This window comes from Corvus hawaiiensis, chromosome 2, assembly GCF_020740725.1.
Source record: "Corvus hawaiiensis isolate bCorHaw1 chromosome 2, bCorHaw1.pri.cur, whole genome shotgun sequence".
Taxonomy (NCBI): Eukaryota; Metazoa; Chordata; class Aves; order Passeriformes; family Corvidae; genus Corvus; species Corvus hawaiiensis.
The window spans coordinates 122,054,671-122,078,130 of NC_063214.1; the positions used below are offsets into that span (position 1 = coordinate 122,054,671).

The window sequence follows — 23,460 nt, forward strand, 5'->3', positions numbered from 1 at the left end:
CAGCCCTTCCTGGGACACCTCCAGGGATGGGCACTCCAAACCTCCCTGGGCAGCTCTTCCCAAGGCCTGACCTCCCTCTCCAGGAAGAAATTGCTCCTGGTGTCCACCCTGAGCCTCCCCTAGCACAGCTTGAGGCTGTTTCCTCAAGGAATCTTCCAGAAGGGAAACAAGAGCTGCTGTGCCCACCAGGAAATTCTGGAATCCATTTGGATGAGCCCCAGCTCTGTGTTCACTCTGAAGTCTCAGACAACACTAAAAATCCACGATATTAAAATCCTAATTAAAAACCACCCAGCAAAAGCCTGAAGCAATTTGCTGAGTAACCCTCCCTTCTCCAGGAGCTCAGCTCTGGGAACTCTCTCCTTCCAGGGCAGCAGAATGGAAACTTCGACACAACTTTAATTACAGGGCAGTGGTGCCATTGCAGCTCCCAGGGCAGGTCAGGAAGCTCCCAGCCCGGCATTCCGGCACGTCCCGGCTCCAGTGGCTCCTGCTGATTAAGGAGAGCGCTTGAGCAGCCAGAATTTGTCCAGGAGATTAAGAAGCAGGTGCAGCACATTGCAGAGGCAATCCCTGTGCCAAACTGTGTGTGTGGGAGAGGCATTCAGCAAGAACTTTCCATGCCTTGTCAGCACATGGAGCTATCCAGGCTTCCACAGCCTTCCAGGGACGGGACTGGCAGAGTTTTGGGAAGGGTTGTGCTGCTTAGCAGGAAAAGCTGCTTTTTATGGCAGGTCCTGTATTTTCCCACTCAAGTAACACCAATAAATGGATCATTACTTTACTTACTGTAACAAAGGCTCAATCCAGCACGGTTCAGCTCCTGGAAAAGGTCAAAAAAAAATCCATGCTGCTGTTAAAGGCACTTAACAGAATCCCAGAACTGGGTTGGAAAGGATTTTAAGGATCCTGTCCTGGGCAGGGACACCTTCCACTGTGCCAGGCTGCTCCAAGCCCCAATGTCCAGCCTGGCCTTGGGCACTGCCAGGGATCCAGGGGCAGCCCCAGCTGCTCTGGGCACCCTGTGCCAGGGCCTGCCCATCCTCAGGGTGGATTTATTCCCAATAGGATAAACCGGGAAGGATTTATTCCCAATATCCCATCTAACCCTGCCCTCCTTCCATTTAAAACCATTCCCCTTGTCCTGGCACTCTCTGCCCATGTAAAGAACTCCTCTCCCTCCTTTTTTGTATTCCCCTTTAGGCTCTGGACTGGGCTCTTAAGTTCTCCCAGGAGTCTCCTTTTCTCCAGGCTGAACCTCTTCCATCAGCCTGACAGTAACTTCCAAGAAGGAATTATTTGAATGAAATGGTTACTAAATCACACACACACTCTGGGAATTAGGATCACTTATACAGAGCCACAAGTGGAACCCAAAATTTACCTTTTCCATCTGGAACCAGCCAGTTTTCCCTCTGTGTGGCCCCACGTGCTCCTTCAAAGCAAAGAGATTTAAGAAGAGAAGTGTCTTACAGCAGTTTGTAAAGGCAGGATCGTAAAATCATGGAATGGTGAGGGTTGGAAGGGATGTCAAACCCTTTTTCCGTACCTGCTGTGGGGAAGGGAGCCGGAGCTGCAGGCTGAGTGTGGAGTTTGTTTTACCCAGGATAAAACCATTGTTGGGTATTTAGCTCCACCTATGGGCACCTCCTCGTAACTCTGTAAACCTTTCAGATTTAGCAACTTAGTCCCGTTTTAAGGCTCTAATCCCAGAATCATCAGGGTGGGAAGAGCCCTTCAGGATCACCCAGTGCCACCCCAGCAGCACCAGCAGCACCCCAAAGCCTGTCCCCAAGGGCCACATCCAGACTCCTCCTGAGCACTCCCAGAGACAGTGACTCCAGCACTCCCTGGGCAGCTCATCCCAAGGCCTCACCACTCTGGCAGGGAAAAATTGTTTCCAATCTCCAACCTGAGCCTCCCCTGGTGCCATTTGAGGCCATTTCCTCTCCTCCTTTCCCTGCCCCCTCCTGTCAGGGACTTGTGCAGAGCCACAAGGTCCCCCCTGAGCCTCCTCTGCTCCAGCCTGAGCCCCTTTCCCAGCTCCCTCAGCTGCTCCTCCCAGGATGTGTTTTCCAGCCCCTTCCCCAGCTCCGTTCCCTTCCCTGGCCACGCTTCAAAGAAACTCCAAACAAAAGGAACTCCTGGCAGGAAAACACACAGAGACACACTGTGACAGAGTTTGGAATGTGGCAGTGCCCACTTAGCAATGGAAATGGTGTCAAGGAAGATAAACCCAGCCCTGCCAGCTCCATCCTGTCCCTCGTCATTGGAGCCACCTCTGTGCTCCTGCCTTACTCCCTGTAACATGTTCAAAATTCGGAATTATTTGAAAGCTTAATGTCAAAACTTTCTTTACCAGTGTCTTGGGGAATGTCTTTATCATTGTTTTGTCTTTCTATATCCAACTATGAATTATTAAAAGCATTAGCAAGGAGTAATTTTCTGGCAAATGTTTCTCAGGTGTGTTGGGCCAGGCAGGATAAAAGCAAAGAAGAAGAACTTGTGTTCCTCAGGACAAGCAAAAAGCAGGAATTGAGCAGGCAGGTGATAATGCCAAGGGGAAAATCCCTGCTGGAATTGTCCAAATGGTTCCAGAGCTACTGCAGTTCATTCCTTCCCCATCCCTGGCAAGTCTGGACTACACAGAGAACGACTGATCCACTTGTCCAATTTCAAATATCAAAGTTACTTCACCTGGTGCTGCTCTGGAAAACAAAACTCAGATTTAAACCAAACTTTGGTCCTTCAGAGGTCGTTGCCTTCACGTTGAGAACAAGGAAGGGCTTTAAGTGGGTACCAGAAACTCCTTTTTGCCCTGACAGCACTTCCATCCCTGTCCACAGCAAAGCCTTCATGGGTTTGCCATAATTTCTCTTGCAACAAAAAGACTTCAAGTTATCAAGTAGAGCCACTTAAACACTGATGTATTTCCATACTCCAGGAGCTTCAGAAATCATGGAATCATGGGATGCTTTGGGCTGGAGGGACCTTAAAGCTCACCTCATTCCACCTTCCACTGTCCCAAGTTGCTCCAAGCCCCATCCAAGCTGGCCTTGGACACTTCCAGGGATGGGCAATCCAGAACCTCTCTGGGCAACCCCCAAATTATTCATTTTTATATAAATATTTATGAATGCACAGGGATTATCCTGGAGCAGGAAGATGTTGATACCTTTATTAGGAACTTCAGGCACAGAAGAATCAGGTTTTCACTGGAACATTCCCCACTGGATTTTATTCATGAGCAGATTCTCACATCTGGAGATCCTGCAGCTCTCTGAAGGCTGGAAAGCTTTTCTAGGAATCAATTTATGAGAGCCTGGCACTGCATTCTGCCCCTTTGGAAGCTGAAAATTCCCATTTTGGCCCCGAACCTGGAGTGGCTCCATGCAGAAAATACCAGGACATTTACAAGAAGACAACAAAATATTTTAATTTCAATCTGCCCCGTGCTATACAAGTGTATAAAATACCAACTAAGCATCCAGTGGAACATTACAAAAATAAAAGAACCAGAAAAAGCAAGCAGCACACCGGAGTCATGAGGACAGGACGTGGCAGATCCAACCAGGAACACACTGTGAGCATTCCAAGATTTCCATGGTTCCCACCTCAGGCAGGGGTCAGGTATTAAAATGACAAAAATGAGATTGATTGATGGTTTTCATTGAAAAGCAGCTCTGCTTTTGTAGGAAACGCAGCAGCAGCCACCTGGGTTTCTACTGCCAAACTCATGTTTTGATTTTTCATGGAAAAAGGACAGGACAGGAATTATTCCAAAGGTTTTTAATTGAATGTGGTGAGAACATGAAGTCCAGCAGTCATTTGAGAAACATGGAAAAATCTTGGAAAGGCTTCAAGGCAGTTGTGGCAAACCTACAAAGTTTCTCTCCACTTGATTCCTTTATTTTGGGTGTTGAATGCAGCACGTGGAGCCAGCTGAGGGTAGCCCAAAATAACCCCATTTTCCTGTGTGTCCAGCTCCAGCAATCCATGGAATTAGCTCTTCTCAACAGTTCCCATGGAGCCAGGGCCACTCAGACACCAAAACCAGGCTTTGTTCCAGTTTCCAGGGACTAACAATCCAAGCTAGAGCAGAATATTCAATATATTCCTGCTCTCTAGTCCCAGATTTCTGTGTCAGTCAGGAATGCCAGGCCTTCCATAACACCTTGATTCCCTGCACCTCAGCCTGGAATGGCTCCATTCTTTTTAAAACAGGTATTATTTAAAAAAAACCAAGGTGTGAACCAGGCATTTCAATCAAAACTTGCTTCAATCTCTTCTCAGACCAACCGTGTGGCAAAAGCAAACCAAGAGAGAGCCACAGTTTGATTCCTAAAAACACAATGAGAGGCATTCAAACATCCCTTTTCCAAGACCCTAAGTGGTATTTTCCATGGATAGCAGTTCCTATCTCTTCCAAAAAATACTGAACCCTGTTGCAAGGTGAGGATCTCCAGTTTAAAAAAGCACTAATAAAATATTTCTGTCATCTTTCTTGGAATTTGCATTTTGGAGCCTTTGAAGACTGCCATATAAAACCCCTAAAGCTTCTCCCACATATTCCCACTGCTGAAATAAGCATTCCTTGGCATTAAGCATTTCATCCCAGCTGAGTTTGGAAGCAAAGCTCAAGAAAGTTTGGGTTTGTGGATATCCAAAGCCAGTAGAAAAAGATCCAAGTGTGCAGCTTGGAGTAGGAATGGACAAGTAAAAGGCACTCCAGCTCTCCTCACTGGTTCCTGGGTGGAATTTTCCAATCCCTATCAAATCTTTGCTCCCCAAAAATGCAGATTCAAGTTTATCCATCTTTTTTTTTTTTTTTTTTTTAACTGGAAAAATCCCACTGCTCTGAATATGCACCATCAGCATTATTTGAGTTCTTTTTTCCCCCCCCCAAGTCAAAGCTCCCAAACGAATCCTATTGAATATATAAATTATCTGAACTTAAATAATTTTAAATCCATGTATTCCAGAACTCTCCTATTGCACGTTTTTCCATTGCTTTGCCAGATAAAACCCTTTGCAGGAATTTCACAAAGGTTAACATTTTAGAAGCACAACTTCCAGAGCACCAAAAGCAGGTGCTGGAGGAATTGTATCCTGCTGGAAAACGAGTGCCAATAAAAACAGATATAAATATATCATGTATATACACATCCAGGAGGAATTCTGGGAGGCTGAGATAATAAATACTTGAAACAATTCCCAGATTTCCAGAAACTTGGGGGAAACTCTAGAAAATAACGCAAATTACTTTAGAAGACCAAGAAGAAACATGCACAAAACCTAGTGTAAGAAAAAGGGTTAAATTCCCATCATCTTTCCAACCCTGTTATCCCAAGGTTTTCCAAACAATCATCAGCTGGAGGATTTATGGGAGTACAGAACAAGGAAAGCTTCCCCCAGCTGCTTTTCCCCCAAAATAACCCCAGTTTGTCCTGTTTTGCCTCAAAATGTCACCTTCTCCCCATCCTTTGTTCCCAGGGATCCGGGAATACACTCAGCCCGTGCATCAACCTGAGGCAGCAAAACTAAGGATGGAATTCCTTCATTTTGAGCAAACTTAGCTTGGAATTCTCCTACCGCAGCTGCTGCCGCTGCCACCAAACGTGTGAGCTGCTGTTTCCACAGTAAAGGTTTTTCCCTGGCAGTTTTCTACTCCAAATCCTTGGAAAAAGCAGCAGCAACTCAGCTCAGCTCAGGTGGGCAGGAGCATAATCCGGCCTCCGGGTCTGGATAATTTTGGGTTTGGGTTTCTTGGTCTCCTCTTCCACATCATTTTCCTGGTCACTCTCACAGACATGGACAACAACGCTGGGAGTGGTGGCAGTGGCTGCATGGAGCTCGTATTTCTCTCCTGGAAGGGAAAACATTGGGAAAATGCCTTTAAAAGGAGCCAGCCTGTAGGAAATGTTACATGAGGCCTTTCAATATGGAAAATGTTGGACCCCTGGGTTCTGAGAATTTCAGCCTGTCAGTGCTGGGAGGCAGCGATCCTCAGAAACACACTGTATCCGATGCAAAACCCTGGGAAAAGCTTCCTAAATCGTGTGGTAACAATGAGGTTGTTGCTGTGTAATTGAAAGTTGTATCACTGCGTGGAATATGTAGAAATGTAGAAAATTAGGTTATGGGGATATAGGTAATAATAGGCTACAATATGGAGGATTTGGGGTGTGGGTTTATGTCGTCTCCTCTCTCCTTGTTCTTCATAAATCTAGGGGTTAAGTACTGGTCCAGAAGTTCTGCACTGCAGGACATGAAAAGTTAGTAATTGGACTGCAAGTAAAAACATATTACTTAGCATTTCATAATTGGTTAATTTAGACTTTAAAAAACCTTGGAAGTGAGAACTCAGGGCCATTTTCCACCCTGCCAACTGAGGCACCTGTGTTACAGGTAAGAAAATAACAAACATCAGTAAAGAAGAAAAGCCTGGCATCTCCTGGGTTTAATCCAAACTCTGAGTAAAAGAACTCGAAATACAAAACCAGAGAAAACTAATAGGAAAATAAGGGAGTGATAGAATGATGAAAGCCACGAGGTGCCAGCACAGAGCATCCTGAAGGGTTTCAGTGAGCATTGCCTTGAGATCTGGGTCTTCCATCATATAAAACATTGCTTTAAAGCAGATGTTAAATCATTACTATTAATAACTAATTACTATTAATAACTAAACAATAATTCAATAAATAAAAATAAATCATAAGAGAAGACATTAAATAATGGTATTAAATTAAATCAAGGAAAGAACAAATGGTTTCTTCTCATCTCTTCCCCGGTCATCTTCCCTTCATTTTTTCCCTCTTTTCTTTATCCTCAATCCCTCTCCTTCTCCATGAAAAGCCCAACAATGCCTCTGCTCCATTTCCCTCAGAATTTTGGGAAGAAAAACTGGCCCAAAGAGCAATTCCATAGAAGAAAAAGCTCTTCCCTCCAGTTCTTTGGGAACACACACAGTGCTGGAGCAATCCCTGCCTGCTCCTTGGGACCCATCATTAATTCCATGTTCCAGGGAACATCCCAGTCCAGGGCAGAGCTTTAGAGGGCTCAACATTCCCAATAAACATGGAAAATCTCACAGAAAAGGGATTGCAGATCAGTCCAGGAGCTCAGTAACAGGGGAAAAGAACCAACTTTTAATGCCTGGAAAGCCTTTAGATATTTATTTTAAATTTTCTTTTTGGAATCCCTAAAATTGGAAAGGAAAACTCAAGAGTAAAGAAACAGCATCATGGAGCTGAACTTCCACACAAGCAGAGGCTGTTGTGTTATTTAGTTATTATTTATTCATTCCAATTGTTCCATCAAAAACAACCTCTGCTTCCAAAACCCATTTCAGGAACAACAAACTCTTTGATGGAAATATTTCATAATTAAAAATGATGAAGAATATTTAATTAGAAGGATTCTTCATGGACAGATTTAAATCCCAACATGCAGGAGGTCAAAGCTGTGCCCTGCTCTTTTCTCCATCCTTTACAATTCCCTGAGTCTGGAGGTGCACAGGAATTGAAAAATCCCCCAGTAAAATGAATCTGACACAGTTTTTATTCTCTTTAATCCTGTTATGAAATGTGGCCATGTTTCTCTCCCCTAAAATTAATAATACAGCTACAAACAGGTTAAATCAGAGTTGTCCTTGAGGAAAGATTAATTTGCACCAATTTTCATTAAATTTCACAAAATTGCATAAAATATGGGAGAAAATGAACTCAAGGGATGTGATCACTAATCAGTGAGAAAAGAAGTGGCAGGAATTTATCCCTCTCAAATTCCAAGGAATTTTAGGTTGATAGCTCCTCCTACACCCAGTAGCAGTTTCCTCCTCTGGGGCAAACAGAAATAAGAAGAAAATGGAAATAAGAAGAAAATGGAAATAAGAAGAAAATGGAAATAAGAAGAAAATGGAAATAAAAATTTCTTGGAAAAGTTTTAGAAATTCAGGAATTTTCGAGGTGTTTTCCCTAACCAAAATTCTGTTTTTACACCTTCTTACCTGGTCCTAGCTTGGAAATAGCATATAAAAGGTCATAGTTAATGACTGGAGTGGCATCCTCCACTTGTTTCCAATCCACAGGAGGAGAGGCAGGAGGGGAGATCAGAAACTGCTTGTCTGGGTTTGGGGGGGCCAGATGGGAGCTTCCAATGTGCAAAGTCTGGAAAAGAAGGGAGAAGCCAAAGGTGTCACGGAGAAAGATCCATGAATGCAGGGCTCAGCAGGAACGGGAAGGCTGGCACGGATGTCATGCTCTGCCCAGCACTCAGGGTGGCAGCACCAGCCAGGATACCACAGCTCCAAGGGAAATTCCAAGGGATGCTTTTCCCTTCAAATCAAACATCTGCCCTTACAAGACTCGAGCAGGAGGACACGGCCTCTAAGGCCTAATGAGAAATGGTGCTGGAAGTCATCCCCACCAGTGAGAGTGAGGCAATTCCAGGAGGGATAGGAATAACCTGGATCATGGGGGCTGTCCCTGGGGTCACTCATGGATTCATTTTCCCACTCCATTTCAGAGGGAAAAGCAGCCGGAAAAGCAGCTGGAGAAGCAGCCTGATTCCCAGAGCCAGGGTTTCTGTAGGAGCAGAGGCCAGCGAGCTCCAGAGCTGCTCTGGGGGAGATCCCCAAGAACGGGCAGGGCAGGGAGAGCCCGGAATGGGCAGCTCCAAACCTTGGATCCCTCAGGGATTCCCTGGGTGCTGGCAGAGCACAACCAGCCTCCCCCAGCCCTTTAAATTCTTGGAATGTGCTGATTCCCACCCAAGGTTATCCACTCAATTCAGAGGGAAAATAAATGGAAAATACCAACAGCCTCCAAATCCATGGAGCTCTGGAACAACCTTGGATCCTCTAATTAATCTGAAAAAATGACCATGAAGGAGGAAATCCTGCTTGAATCCCCCCAAGGATAATACCAAAAAGCTTTACCTGAGCAAAATAGAGTTTGAGTTCTTTTCCAAGGAATTCTGTCTTGTCCAACTGGATCCTGGCATCTGCTGCAGATAAAGGGTTGCTGAAATTAATTCTCACTCTTTTGAAGCTCTTAAAATACTGGAAGGTGAGGTCCCTGTCGTAGGGTCGGAACAGGGATTCAAATTTGGCCTGGAGAGAAAGGAACAGAGGAGAAAATCAGTCTTAAACACTAATAAAGACATTAATTAAAAAGTTACTAATAAGGGCAAATGACCACTCTTAAATATAGATTATTGTAACAGCTTAATTTGGGTTTTTTCCTTTTTCTTTCTAGAATGAACCTTTCCGCCTTATCACTTATTTTCTCTGCATCATTAAAGCAGATGATTATCATTAATAAGCAATATTATTATATATTATCACTTATTATATTAACAGGAATAAGTGTTGGATGAGACACCCCAATTTCACAACGCTAAGATATTGAAAAGAAATGTTTCATATAAAATTAACACCCAAAAGCCTTGAAAAAAGTCTGCCAAGCCTTTGCCTAAATGTGCAAATTTCAAGGGAACCAATACAAGTTTTAATAGAGAAAAATGAAAAAATCCTATTTGATTGTCAAGCTAAATGTGATTTTCTTCAGTGACTCAGCACACAGAATAAAGTCCATGAACATCTCCTGCTTTCCTGCTATTTTTCATTTCATTTATGTAAAGTGCTTCCACTCTCTCTTCAGGATTCCAGGCCAAAGGAGAGACACAAGAGGTGGCTCTGGAGCTGCCAGGCCCTTCCCAAGTGTTTTATTCCAATGGGTTCAGGATTCAAATTTGAGGCATTTCCAGACATTTTCTCTCCCCTAAAAGCTTCCTAGAAACTCAGGACAAAGCCAAAATAAACATTACTTCACTGAGGGGTTTTTACTGTAATATTTTTAATTAGTAGAGGGGAAAAAAGCAGGGAAATTACATAAGAAGGCAGGAAGTAATTCAGAATTTCATCTTCCTCCCTGAGAAGCTCCACTTCACAAACTCACCACAGCTGGGTGTAAAATCATTATATTTCAAAGAGATTTTAAAATCAGAGCTGTTCTGCTTCTCCAGCTTCTTCAGAATGAGCTCTGAAACAGGAGCAGAACCCTCCCCACACAGAGCTGGAATTTGGGAGCCTCAGAGCTGAGATGCAACCATGAAAAATACACCCAAAAACTGCATTTCCAAGTTCCCATTCCATATTTAAACCCAGAGAGATCAGTTTATATATATATATTTTAATTTATTTAAATATGTGATTGCAGTGGTCAGAAATGTCACTTTGGCACTATGACACTAAAAAGAAAATGTTATTTTTGCCCTTAAGGTATCTTAGCAGTCAACAATTCACTGTATCAGGACCAATAAATATTTTATATTATTTTATATTTACATTATTTATTATTTCTTTTATATTGCCAATCAGTTAAACACAGATCCAAGAGGACTTCTTATAGTTTTAGCAGGAAAAAAATCCCAAGAAAAGTATCAAATGAATTATAAACTGGTGGATCTTGCTACCAAAATAAGAATTAAATATTTGCTGAAAATTCAGAATACGCCAAACAGTCAAAGAAGTCTGGAGAGAAAATTGAAATAATTTTCCCAGCCACCCAGAGCTAAGATTGAATAATTCCCAGAGCTGGAGCCATTCCCATCAGAGCAGGCTGGTGCACACCTCCAAGCTCCAAGCCTTTCACAGCACACTGGAATTGCCTTCCAAGGAAGGAAAAAGCAGCACCTCCAAAGTGAAGTTCCCAGAATTAACCCCATCAAACCTACCCTCGTTTCTGGCTGGGTGAAGACATCCCCATCTGCCAGGCAGGCGATGAGCGAGCTAAAACTGTAATGAAAATTGCGGAAATGCATTTTGGGGCTCGGCCCGAGCGATTCCCGCAGAAATCCCGGGATTTTCAGGAGCCCTGGCTGCTGCAGGCAGCGTTTATAAGGCAAGAGAGTCCAGCCCCTGGTGAAAAAAAGCTCTCAGAGCATCCTGTGTGTGACAGCGAATTCCTGAGCAGAGTCCCGCATGCTTGGAGGGAGTCGGGAACAAAATGTAAGCGGCACTGGAAAGAGGTGACGTCAGCAATTAGTCAGCTTCCCTCTGCTAATTACCGGGAGCATGGAAAATCCAGCTGAGCCGAGCTCGGCAGCTGCTCCCCAGCCTCTTTCTTGCAGCATAGTTTCCACTGGCAGTAATTCCACGCAGCTCCCGGCCCGCGCTGCTCCCGCTGCAATGGGACATTGCCCGATGGAAAATGTTCCTGCCACGGCAGCCCCGCTCCGGGAAAGGGCTGGAATGAAGGCAGCAGGAAAACTGCCTCACATTCCTGATTCTTTGGGGATGGGAAATGAATCCCTCAGCTCAGCAGCTTGTGCAACAAAAAAATCCACAGGTTGAAACTTCGAAATTGATCTGGGAAAATAATTTTCCTCCCATCACAAGGATTCATTTGGAAGCTTCTTCAAAGCAACTCCGTGGATTAATTACCATTCTCACCTTATTAAAAACTCTTTCCCAGCCTGGTTTTGTTGGGGGTTGGTTTGGGCTTCTTTTCCTAACAGGAGCTTGCTCAGCAATCTGGTGGCAAGGTTTTACCAGAACCTGAGCTACAGCAGCAGGGACCAGGTATGGAACCTGAATTCCTGACATCTTCTGGGACACCTGTCTCCCACTTTCAAAGCATTCCCAAAACACAGCACAGAACACAGGTTTTTGCGGTCTTTTCTTGCGGATTTTTTTTTTTTTTGGTGGGTTTTGGTTTGGTTTTTTTTTTAATCAAGAACCATTTTAAAAACTCATCACCATTTCAAGTAATTAATGAACTTTAAATTGAAGCTTTCACAAACTCTTTGAAACTCTCCTATGCACATTCAGCTACAAAATTATAATGAAGTCAAAATCTGAAGTGCCTTTAGTTCATTCTACTTTAACACAGGGCTATGACAGAAGCACCAAGTTTTAAGGAACACCTACAAACAATGCACAGTGCTACGTTTAAAACCTAATTTCATCAATATTTAACTACATAAAACTATTCACGTGAAGACTGTTCTCTATTTTTAGGGAATTCTTTGCTTAAATCCCCACTGAAAGTCAAACTCCCTGCTGCTCTTAGGCTACCTCAGTGTAAAAGTCAGCCCAGCATGAAAAGAATACTCAAACCAATTTCTTGGAACCTTTTCTTGGAAGTCCCCACTTAAAAATCCCAGGATCACTGAGGCTGGAAAAACCCTTCAAGACTATCAAGTCCAACCTGTGACTGAATCATCACCCCCTGTCCCCAGCCCAGAGCACTGAGCACCACATCCAGACATTCCCTGGACACCTGCAGGGGTGGGGGCTCCAAACCTCCCTGGACAGCCCCTGCCAAAGGCTGACCACCCTTTCCAGGATGAAAGGGATGAATTCCATCAGTGAGGATGGGATGCAGCAATAATCAGGTCTGGGCACACACACAGCACACACAGAAACTCGGGTACTTCAGGAGAGGATTCACAACCAGCCCTGACGCCCCTGAGCCCAGAAAACCACCCCGAGCACATCCTAAATCCTGTCCCTGACCTGGAATTTGCTGGCAAGTATCCTGGAGACTTCGGATGTGGAAGGAGCAGGCATGACTCCATAAACCAGAGGTCAGGATGCTCACCTGGAAAGTATGGCCATGAATCACCTGAGCATAAAGGCAAACAGGCTGCCCACATGCCAGGGAATGCTGCAGCTCCTGGTAAGAAAGCAGAGCAGGTTCCTGCTCTAACCTGGAACAGCCTCAGGTCATTGCAGCACCTCTGGGGGACATTTCTGTCCCCAGAGCTCATGAAGAGTGAAACATTAAAAATCTCTCTGATTGCAGCCCTCAAGGCCACCTACACATTTCTGAGAGCCAGGGAAAATTACTTCAGAAGCCACCTTTCAAACAGAACTTTGTCATCTAATTCAGGACTAGTCTGGCTATAAACAAACCAACTGGTTCTCAGAAATGTAACACTTCACAAAGCAATTTTTTCACACTTTTCTGCAGATTTAAAAGAACCATTTAAGTCCAACTGATACACACAATGTATTTAACTTGCCTGTTTAAAACCCCAAAGAATCAACCCCAGTATGTTCCACTTTGTTTTTTGACATGGTTGTGTCCCAAGTCATGGAATCACAGAAAGGTTTGGGTTGGGAGGGACCTTAAAGCCCTGACCAGGGACACCTTCCACTGTCCCAGGCTGCTCCAAGCCCCAATGTCCAGCCTGGCCTTGGGCACTGCCAGGGATCCAGGGGCAGCCCCAGCTGCTCTGGGCACCCTGTGCCAGGGCCTGCCCACCCTCCCAGGGAACAATTCCTGCCCAAGATCCTGTCTAACCCTGCCCTCCTCCAGCTCAAGGCCAGGTCTCTCAGTGTATTAAACAAACCACCCTGAGTTATTAATACCAAACTCAAGCACTTTGTCAAAAGAAAAGCCCCAATTCCCACTGCCCCTGGGGCAGTTGGTGAAGGGCTGTTCCAGGCAGAGCTCTGTGTGGAGAGCCCTGAGCTCATGTGGAAACCAAGAGGCAAAGTTACAAAAGCCCCATTGCCACAGCCTGAGTGTTGCAATGTTCCTTCCACAGGGTCAGCTCTTGGAAGGTTTGGTACCCACATGCAAACACCTTGCCTGGAACAGGAACATTGCAACACCCTCAGAAGTCCTGGATTTGATGTTCTGATATAATCAGAGGGCAGCTTTTCTTCTCCCTTATCTCCTTTTGGAGAGTTTGCTGCTTCCTGTCCTCCCTTTGAGACTCCCTAGCAAGTACAGAGAGAGAACAAGGGCAAGATCACCTGCACAGGAAGGACAGGGACATGTTGGAGAGAGTCCATGGAGGCACCAGGATGAGCAGAGGGATGGAGCAGCTCTGCTGGGAGGAAAGGCTGCGAGAGCTGGGATTGTTCAGCCTGGAGAGGAGAAGCTTTGGGCTGAGCTCAGTGTGGCCTTGCAGGGCCTGAAGGAGCTGCAGGAAAGCTGGAGAGAGACAATTCCCAAGGCATGGAGGGCCAGGAGCCAGGGAATGGCTTCCCAGTGCCAGAGGGCAGGGCTGGATGGGAGATTGGGCAGGAATTGTTCCCTGGGAGGGTGGGCAGGCCCTGGCACAGGGTGCCCAGAGCAGCTGGGGCTGCCTCTGGATCCCTGGCAGTGCCCAAGGCCAGGCTGGACATTGGGGCTTGGAGCAGCCTGGGACAGTGGGAGGTGTCCCTGCCATGGCACGGGTGGCACTGGATGGGCTTTGAGGTCCTTTCCCACCCAGACCACTCCATGGTTCCATGATGCCACTGCACTTTGGGAATGAGAGCAGAGGGGCCAGAACAGTGTGACAGGACAGCAGGGTCAGCTCTGCTTCCTCAGGTGTCACCTTGAAAGCTGCAGATTCCAGGGCTCACGTTCTGGAAGCTGAGTTACAAAATTGCAGACAAGATGCTCAACCAAGACCTAAAGTGCTCACAAACCCCAACAGCACCTGACAGATCCCCCAGCACTGCCCAAGCACTGAAATATGACAGAGACCATTTTTTGAACATTTTTGGGGGCTGAAAGGGCAAACAAAGAACCCAATAAATACATGAAATAGTGGGAACACAGCATGACTGAATGCCATAATTAGCTCCACAATTTAATCTCCACATGCAGTGGAATAGGTACGGCACAGAAGAGAAGGAAATGAGGCCACAGAAACAGAAAACAGTCACAAGTCCCCAAAATTGCCAATAACTACAACAGCAAAGCAAACAATCAGAGAAGGAAAATGAATGTGAAGTTAAATATATTGGGAATTCTCTTAAGTCAATCAAATTACCCCCTACGAGCCATACATCAGAACAATCCAGCCCATTCTCTCCTCTCCTCCCTGGCAGGTTTTGCAGCTGTCCTTGGAGGGTGCTCTTTGTGTAATCCCTGTACTCCCACTCCAGACCTGCTGCTCTTCTATCAACACTTAGCTTCTATTCCTGTCTCCATGTTAATTAGCCTGCCTCAGTCCTTCCTCAGGACAGGGATAAACATCTTGAAGTTATCTACAATGAAAATCACACTGGTTTCATTTTCCTGGGGGTTGGAAAAGGAGAGGAGGAGCAGACAGAAGAGCACAAACAGGTTCCAGAGCTATCCACACATATTTGGGGTCAGGAAGCTCTGTGGGCACTGGCATACACCTGGATCAGATATTAGAAAAAAATTCCACCCTGTGAGGGTGGGGAGGCCTTGGCACAGGTTGCCCAGAGAAGCTGTGCCCCATCCCAAATTATTCCAGGATTCTGAGCTGTCTGGCTCAACCAGAGCCAGGAGTGAGGGCAGTGAATTAAACCATTTACCTCCAACCCCCTGAAAAAGCCCTAGTCTTATTTTACTGGCCAAAAATGAATCCACATTCCCAACCACTCCCCTGCTCCCCACAAATAAAATAACCCCAAAACAAAAACCAAAAATTCCCAGACTGGTTTGGATTGCAAGGACCCTAAATCCCATCCAGTGCCACCCCTGCCATGGCAGGGACACCTCCCACTGTCCCAGGCTGCTCCAAGCCCCGATGTCCAGCCTGGCCTTGGGCACTGCCAGGGATCCAGGGGCAGCCCCAGCTGCTCTGGGAAAGATGTCTGACAGGAAACCTGGACACGATTTCTTTTTGCAAGTCTGACAGGATTTCTCATAAAGTAAAATTCCCTCCTGGCAGACCAATCCTACTTAACTACACTTTTCTCCTCAGAATCCTCCAGCAGCCAGGGAGCCTGGCATTGGCAACGCCTGGAATGGCAGCACACCCACTCAAGCCTCTAACTTAGCCCTATAAATTTTTCCCATGCCAAGCACACCCAGCTCACAAACACAGGGAGGAGAAGGCAAAATTATCACCCAGTAATAATGTTAAAGAAATTTTAGGAAGAAATTCTTTACTCACAGGGCATTGAGGCCCTGGCACAGATTCCCAGAGAAGCTGTGGCTGCTCCATCCCTGCAAGTGTCCAAGGGCAGCCTGGACAGGGCTTGGAGCAGCCTGGGGCAGTGGAAGGTGTCCCCTGCCCATGGCAGAGGGTGGAACTGGATGAGTTTTAAGGTCCCTTCCAACTTTAACCATCCTGTAATTCTGTGACAATTTCTTCTGCTTTGTGGTTATGAAAAGCTGTGTTTTAAAATTACATATTCCATGTTGTATTTTCTTCATTCATCAGAAAGATGTGAGTGAAATAAATACATTCCTCCCGCAGGGAAATCATCTGCACAAACCAATTTGTTAACAAGAACAGAAGTCTGTGGTATCACAGAATGAACTGCACAAGGAGTATGTGCAGACTTATTTACAGTAAAGAAATCAGAGCACAGCAACACAAGCCCACAAACTGGTTTTCCAAATGACAGCATGCCATGGCCGGAGCCCAGGAACGCCCACGCGGTGACACCATGGAAAAGGGGCACGGAGCCGGAGCTGGGCGGGGCAGCAGCAGCAGCTCCTCTCCTTACCTGTGCCCCAGCAAACACAACTGCTCAGCATTTCACAGCCCTGCAAATATTCCACCCCCTGAATGCCCAGCCAGAAGAACAGGGCCCAACATTTGCGCAGCCTTAAGAAACTTGAAAGGATCTGATTCCATGGAATAGGGGGGGCACAAAGGCCTGGCTGGGCTCCATGCAATTATGCCGAGTGCTCCTCTGAAAGGAGGATTCCATGGCTCTGAAACTCCACTACTGGCCAATTCTGAGATCTTTTCAGAAATAGAACTTGTCAGAAATATTTATCAGAGCATTAAGTCAGCACAGTTAGCACTGGCACGCTCTGTATGGGAACACAGATATTTACTGCAGAGGATAAACTCAGGTGACAATAAAAATTGAAGACCACGTGTCTGGGGTGCTGTGTCACCTCCGTTTTACACTTCCAGCTGTTCCAGGAAAACCTTTTCCTATTCCAAACACATTTTCTAAGATGTCAGGCAAACCCATAGGAAAGCCAGTGGAAAAGCTCTGAGAATTCTGCACCTTAAGACACAAGACTCAGTACAGACACAAGACTCAAACACTTTGATACACCTGAGGGATGTTACAGAGGGATAAATGTCAGTGAGTTTTTAAAAAAACTCTGCCTATTTCTACTGTCTTTATTTCTGTTTAAACTCATTAACTGCTTTACTTTCATTCCAAAATTACCTACAGGTAATGTATTTATAGAAGGAAGAGGACATTATGAAACACCTTTTGCAGTAATTGGGTTGGGAGATTAGAAAAAGGAAGGAGAAAGTTCTTGCAAAGTCAATCCAAGAAACATTCCCCTCACCACAGAGAGAGAATTTGGCTTCAGATCATCAAAACAGCCTTCAAGAAGATGCTTTTTAAAAGTCTATGAAAATTCCTGAAGAGCACTGTCCAGGAATATTATAATTAATCCATGATATGCTGGGGTGAGAGGAAATAAACAGCCAAAGACAAAAGAAAAAGCCAAAGGTGACAATAAACCACAACAAAAGTAAACAAGAACATTCCTATGGCCAGATGCAGTTGCAGTGTTGATTTTTATTTCTATTTATGGCAGAAAGGAGGAAAGAAGGTGACAGGGACAAAAATCCAGTCTCCAGCTCACCACGGAAACCGTGCACATGCCACCCCAGGAAAAGCTAACTATGGAAAGGGAAGGGCAGGAAATCCTCAAACAACTCCTCTCCAACTTGCTGAAGGCTTCTCTAAATATAGCTGGCTATATAAATCCTTCCCTCAGAGTGGAGATTAAAAAAGGGGGAAGAGATGGAAATTCTCCAAAGATCACCTCTATTTGTTAGGAACTAAAAAAGGACAAGGACTTTGAAACCAAAATTGGTTAATAGGGCATTTTTCATACTGGAGAAAAACTTTTTACAGCAGAATTGAAGGAAGTTATTTGTTAAATAAATTTTTAAAAATGCTCCTGCAACTCCCAAGATAAAAAGAGATTTCTCCCAAGCACTGGGTAACTATGAAATAAAGGAAGCACGAGAGATTCCTACCACTGTAACCAAGAAAAATCAGCTCCAGTCTGACCTTTTCAAGGTTATTTATTTGAATTAATAGCTCAAAGGGGAAAAAATAAATCTAGAAAGTAATTAACAGATCTGTGGAGCTGCAAGATGAAGTAAGTCAAGACAGAAAGAAGGGACATGCTCGAACACATCATTCCAAACCAAAAAGGGGCTCTGGCTCATTACTTCTTGAGTGAGGGGGCACATTCTGCATGAAGAACTCGTTTTATAAAGAGGGAACAGCTGTAAAGTTATAAATAAGTGAGACTGAGCAGAGGGAGAGGTCCAGGGAATAGGGCACATGCTTCCAGTTGGATTCCTGGATTCTTGGAGCATGTCCTGCATGCTCTGACAGTGAGCACAGCTGGAGCCCTGCACATCACCCAGGGCTCCGGGGCAGCCAGGGAATGCTGGGGCTGATACAGGGAGGGCTCAAAGTGCCACGTTTAGGGACTGGACAGGGACCACATTGCAGAGGAATTTAACCCAGATCTACTGGAACGGTGACAGTGTCCCAAGGAGAACAGCCCTGAGCAGCCAAACCATGAAGTGATGGGGAATGGAAGCTCCCACACAAACACAACAGGCTGTGACAGCTCACGAGAGGATGGGGGTGAAAGGGACAAGAACAAAGCTCAGGGCATCCTGGAATCCCTGGGGCTGGAAAAGCCCTCCCAGCCCAGCCAGGCCCAGCTGTGCCCCATGCCCACCTTGTCCCCAGCCCAGAGCACTGAGTGCCACCTCCAGCCCTTCCTGGGACACCTCCAGGGATGGGCACTCCAAACCTCCCTGGGCAGCTCTTCCCAAGGCCTGAGCTCCCTTTCCCTGGGGAAATTCCTGCTGCTGTCCGCCCTGAGCCTGCCCTGGCCCAGCCTGAGGCCGTTCCCTCTCCTCCTGTCCCTGTTCCATGGGAGCAGAGCCCGACCCCCCCGGCTGCCCCCTCCTGTCAGGGACTTGTGCAGAGCCACAAGGTCCCCCCCTAAAAAAGTTCCCTAATTCTCTTTCATGGGAAGAAGGGAAAGTTCCCCACAAACAATCCAGCAGTGTGCCATAACCCAGCCCCACAGCTGACAGTGCTTTATTCAAACCCCATCAAATCAAACCAGGGTGGTCAAAGCTCCCCCAATCCAGATGTCCCCAAAGGAAGCACATCCTTTCCCCATCCCTGCCTTCCATACTAGAGCTGGCAGCAGCAGTAGCCACAACATAAGTGAGATACAGAACACTGAAGCAAAATATGGTTTATGATTTAAAAGCATCCAGAGCCAATAAGCTGAGATCAGCTTTGATCTCATGTGTAAGAGCAGTGATAAAGACACAACGTATTTTACAGGAGAGCAGTTTTCAGAAGTTAAATTCTGAGGTGTTTGTGTAAGGTTGGGATCCAGATTCAGATTCCAGTACCTGAAGGAGCTGCAAGAAAGCTGGAGAGAGACAATTCCCAAGGGCTGGAGGGCCAGGACACAGGGAATGGCTTCCCAGTGCCAGAGGGCAGGGCTGGATGGGATCTTGGGCAGGAATTGTTCCCTGGGAGGGTGGGCAGGCCCTGGCACAGGGTGCCCAGAGCAGCTGGGGCTGCCCCTGGATCCCTGGCAGTGCCCAAGGCCAGGCTGGACATTGGGGCTTGGAGCAGCCTGGCACAGTGGGAGGTGTCCCTGCCATGGCAGGGGTGGCACTGGATGGGCTTTAAGGTCCCTTCCAACCCAATTCTGTGATTCCAAGATGTATTAAAGACTCTGTCTTCAAAACATATATACACTCTATAATGTCTTTTAAATATTCCTTGAGGAAAAAAATATTTATTTGGCTCCCTGGCTTGATGACACACACAGTGATCATCACAGCAACACTAAAAGGCAGGTGGAAATTTTAGTTCAATATGATTCCATCTCCCCTGAAACTTTTCTGAGAAGACCAAAAAAGTCAAGGTATTTTTATCTCACTTTGTACATTCCAGATAATGAAGGAGGTAAAGACAAAAGGTCAGTACAGAGGAAAAAAAGCAAAAGGAATGAATCTGTGTCAGCCTGCCTGTATTCCCTACTCAACATCTAAATCAAGAGTCAATCAGTGCATATTAAAGGTTCAGGTAAAGCAATTAAAAAAGCCCAACTACTTTTTCTTTGAGCAACCAAAAGGCTTTGTTTCCAAATCTATTCTGAAAGTCAAAGGGGCTGGAGCGTGTCCAGGGCAGGGAAGGGAGCTGGGAAGGGGCTGGAGCCCCAGGAGCGGCTGAGGGAGCTGGGAAAGGGGCTCAGGCTGGAGCAAAGGAGGCTCAGGGGGGACCTTGTGGCTCTGCACAAGTCCCTGACAGGAGGGGGCAGCCGGGGGGGTCGGGCTCTGCTGCCAGGGAACAGGGACAGGAGGAGAGGGAGCGGCCTCAGGCTGGGCCAGGGGAGTTTTCCCTTCTTAGTTTCACCTGCATTTTCCTATTGAAGGCCTTCAAATTCTGCAGGTTGGAGTTTCCCCAGGACAGATGCACGTTCCTCAAGGCTCAGGGCAGTAAAACAGGCAGCCTGGGCCATCACTGCAGTGAACATTCTATTTGCTCCCCCCAATAACAGCCAAGTGCCACCTTTCTTCAGAGGAGGGTCTTGGTGGTCCCTGCTCCCAGAGGCTGCTTCTCAGATGTTCCAGATGGCTTTTGAGAATTGGGTGTAGCCTTACAGCCAGGATAATACACAGGTGTCATTCCATGGGCTGCTCCCCCTCACTGATGGATCCAGCTGATCCAAGCCCTCCCAGAGCTATTATCACTCCCTGATGTCATTTGCTGAAGGAACAGCAGTCTGATTACTGTGCAGCAAATGAAAAAGCTGTGGAGAATGATTTGGAACAAGCAGGTTTTCCTCAGGGGAACCCTAAAACCTGGAAGACAATTTTGTTTACCATTTAATCCCAGACTGGTTGGGGATGGAAGGGACATCAAAGACCACCCAGTGCCACCCCTGCCATGGGCAGGGACACCTTCCACTGTGCCAGGCTGCTCCAAGCCCCAATGTCCAGCTTGGCCTTGGACACTTCCAGGGATCCAGGGGCAGCCCCAGCTGCTCTGGGCACCCTGTGCCAGGGCCTGCCCACCCTCCCAGGGAAGTTTCTTTTCCTTATAGCCAATCTAAACCTTCCCTCCCCTCCATCCGTTTGAAGCCACTACCTCATGTCCTGTCCCCACACACTGTTGTAAAAACTTCTTGAAAGTTCCAACCCTATTTCTTCCTCCTTCACTTTAAATTCTCACCTATTCCAGAGGTCTGTGAAGTGCAACCCAGGCTTGCTCCAGTTTCACTTCCTAACTTTCTGGATCTGAGTTCAACAGCTGTTTCTGCGACAGAAGAAAGAAAATCTTCCAGAACATTTCCTGTATCTACTGCTATTATATCAAAAGAAGAACTACGGAATATTCTGAGTGGAAGGGACCCATAAGATCATGGATCCAGCTCCTGGCCCTGCATGGACACCCCAACAATCCCAGTGCCCTGGCAGCGCTGTCCAAACACTCCTGGAGCTGGGGAATCTGGGCAGAAATCCTACTCCAATTAATTCCTACTGCAATTACAAACATTTATTTGCAGGCCTGCTCCCTGGAGCTGTGTCCCCTTCCAGCAGAAGGCTGGAATGCTGAGGGATCCCGAGTTCTGCCCAAGGAAGTGGGAATGGGGAGCAGCTGTGGACATCAGGGAGGCTCCTGGGAAGCCAAGTGCTGAATTCCCACACAACCTGCAGCCACTCCACAATGACTCCACTGAGGGATTAAAAAAACCCTGATGGTTTTTTAATGCAAATTCCAACTGCAGTGCCAAGAAGGAGCTGTTTTTCCTGAAGACTTACAGGATACATTTTAATAACTTCAAATGCATGAGCTGGTGTCATTTTTGCATTAAGAGATCCAAATATATTCAAATAAAATATCCAGAGTTGTGCTCTGTCACACAAGGGCCATTTACAGATTCCATGGGAGACAGTTTTCCAGCCAAGCATCTGAAAAAATAAATACCTACACTGTGCTTCTTCCATCCTTGGAAAAATCCATGACTTACACTTCCATTTCCAACCATTAAACACTAAATTCCTGTTCAATGAGTGCTAACACAAAAGTGGGCATTTGGAAATTCCACTACAGAGTATCTGAGTAACCACCAGCCTCATTTAGAAAACTTTTGAATGGGGCAGGTATGTTCCAAAATGTAAAGGCTTTTTCCAACACGTTTCCACTCCTGCAGGGAATATACTCAAATGATCCATAGGGAATTGATGACAATTCTGCCCTCATCTGGGTACTCAAAAGGAATAAACATTTTCATTTTCAGTATTTAGTAGCAATTATTTTTCTACTCATCTTAAAAAAAATCATTCCATTTAGAAAAACATTCCAACGCCTATGCAATCCAGGATTTTCAACCAAACCTGCTGAGGGAAGAACAAAACCCTCTAAGGAAAATCCAGATATCTCTCTGCTTTGTTCAAAAATTGGTATTTTGGAACAAAGGAACCCGAGATGAAGAATTATGATGCTCATTTATCCCTAATCCACCTGAAAGCCCGATCAGCACTGGAATTCTTTCCTGCTCATCCCCACCCCGCACTTGGGAGCTCCAATCCACTCAGCCCAGAGTAGCCAGAGTCTCTCTGGAAAACACAGGGAATATTTATGGCTGCTGAATGCCTGGGGAAGGTGTTATGTTAGAAAGCCCACACGGAGTTTGTTCTCACTGAAAGGGGAAAACAAAGAGCAGGATAAAAGGCTGGGAATTTCTGAGGAGCACTCTCCACTCACTCCAAGGACTGGGAGCCCAAACCCCTTATTCAGACATCACTCAGGGATAATCTCCTCTGAACACAACTTAATCCTTTCAAGAATGATCTGGAAAAAAAAGGTATTGAGTTTGCCTTTGAAAGAGTTCCTTCAGGGAAGGAAAATGTCCCTTAAAGACAGAGGGAGTTTTCTTCAAGTCATCTTGAGAGACATTTCTCCAAATCATCAGAGAGTGGCCAAAAATTGGAATGTCTGGAGCCTCTTAGAAAATTTCCATCAAGTAAAAGGGTTAAAAGACAAGGGAGAAATGAAAAGCAGAGGATGCAGGCTTTGGGTTTTAAGAATCAAAGGCCAGAAGTGACAGGAAGAGCTCCAAATGGTTCTCTGAGGCATTGGAAAGTGGACAAAAATTGTGGAGAAATAAGAATTCCAACGGATGGAGAGGTGCAGTGAGAGAGTCAAGCTTGGCTCTGGAGAGGAGGAGAGTGCTCATCTCTGTGGGATCTTGAATGGCTGAGAATTAACTTTTAAAAGCCCTTTCTGGTCAAAAATTTCTTCAGGTGGATCTAACTGAAAGTGAGGCACCATCCACTTTCCAAGGAAATTTAAGGTGTTTAAGCACCATTCCATTACTTTGCCCTGTTCCCAAAGCAGCCCAGGAGCTGAGCAGGACAGTTCAGAACAGCTGAACACAAAATAAAGGCAGCACCTTTCATTTATTAATAACAAATATTCAACCTATTCCA

General features: G+C 45.8%; 1 protein-coding gene and 1 long non-coding RNA gene across 4 annotated transcripts in view; both read right to left on the reverse strand.

Moving 5' to 3' along the window:
* LOC125319880 lies at positions 1 to 1,795 on the reverse strand. 2 transcript variants are annotated; one of them, XR_007200929.1, is made up of 3 exons: positions 1,385 to 1,795; positions 790 to 823; positions 1 to 490 (listed from the first exon to the last, which is right to left on the reverse strand). It is a non-coding gene; the product is annotated as an uncharacterized LOC125319880 (long non-coding RNA). The 2 variants fall into 2 exon arrangements; XR_007200928.1 differs by having other exon boundaries at positions 1 to 493.
* Positions 1,796 to 3,410: 1,615 nt separating this feature from the next.
* RCAN1 (regulator of calcineurin 1) overlaps positions 3,411 to 23,460 on the reverse strand; it is a 34,109-nt gene continuing 14,059 nt past the window's right edge. Inside the window, exons 1-4 of one of the 2 annotated variants that reach the window (XM_048291474.1) lie at positions 10,738 to 11,009; positions 8,939 to 9,112; positions 8,009 to 8,168; positions 3,411 to 5,866 (exon numbers count right to left, since the gene is read on the reverse strand). In XM_048291474.1, the coding sequence (XP_048147431.1) occupies positions 5,703 to 5,866; positions 8,009 to 8,168; positions 8,939 to 9,112; positions 10,738 to 10,824 (585 nt within the window). In that variant the 5' untranslated portion in view covers positions 10,825 to 11,009 and the 3' untranslated portion in view covers positions 3,411 to 5,702. Of the gene's footprint in view, positions 5,867 to 8,008; positions 8,169 to 8,938; positions 9,113 to 10,737; positions 11,010 to 23,460 lie in introns of those variants that run through there. The other variant, XM_048291462.1, reaches the window with a different exon arrangement.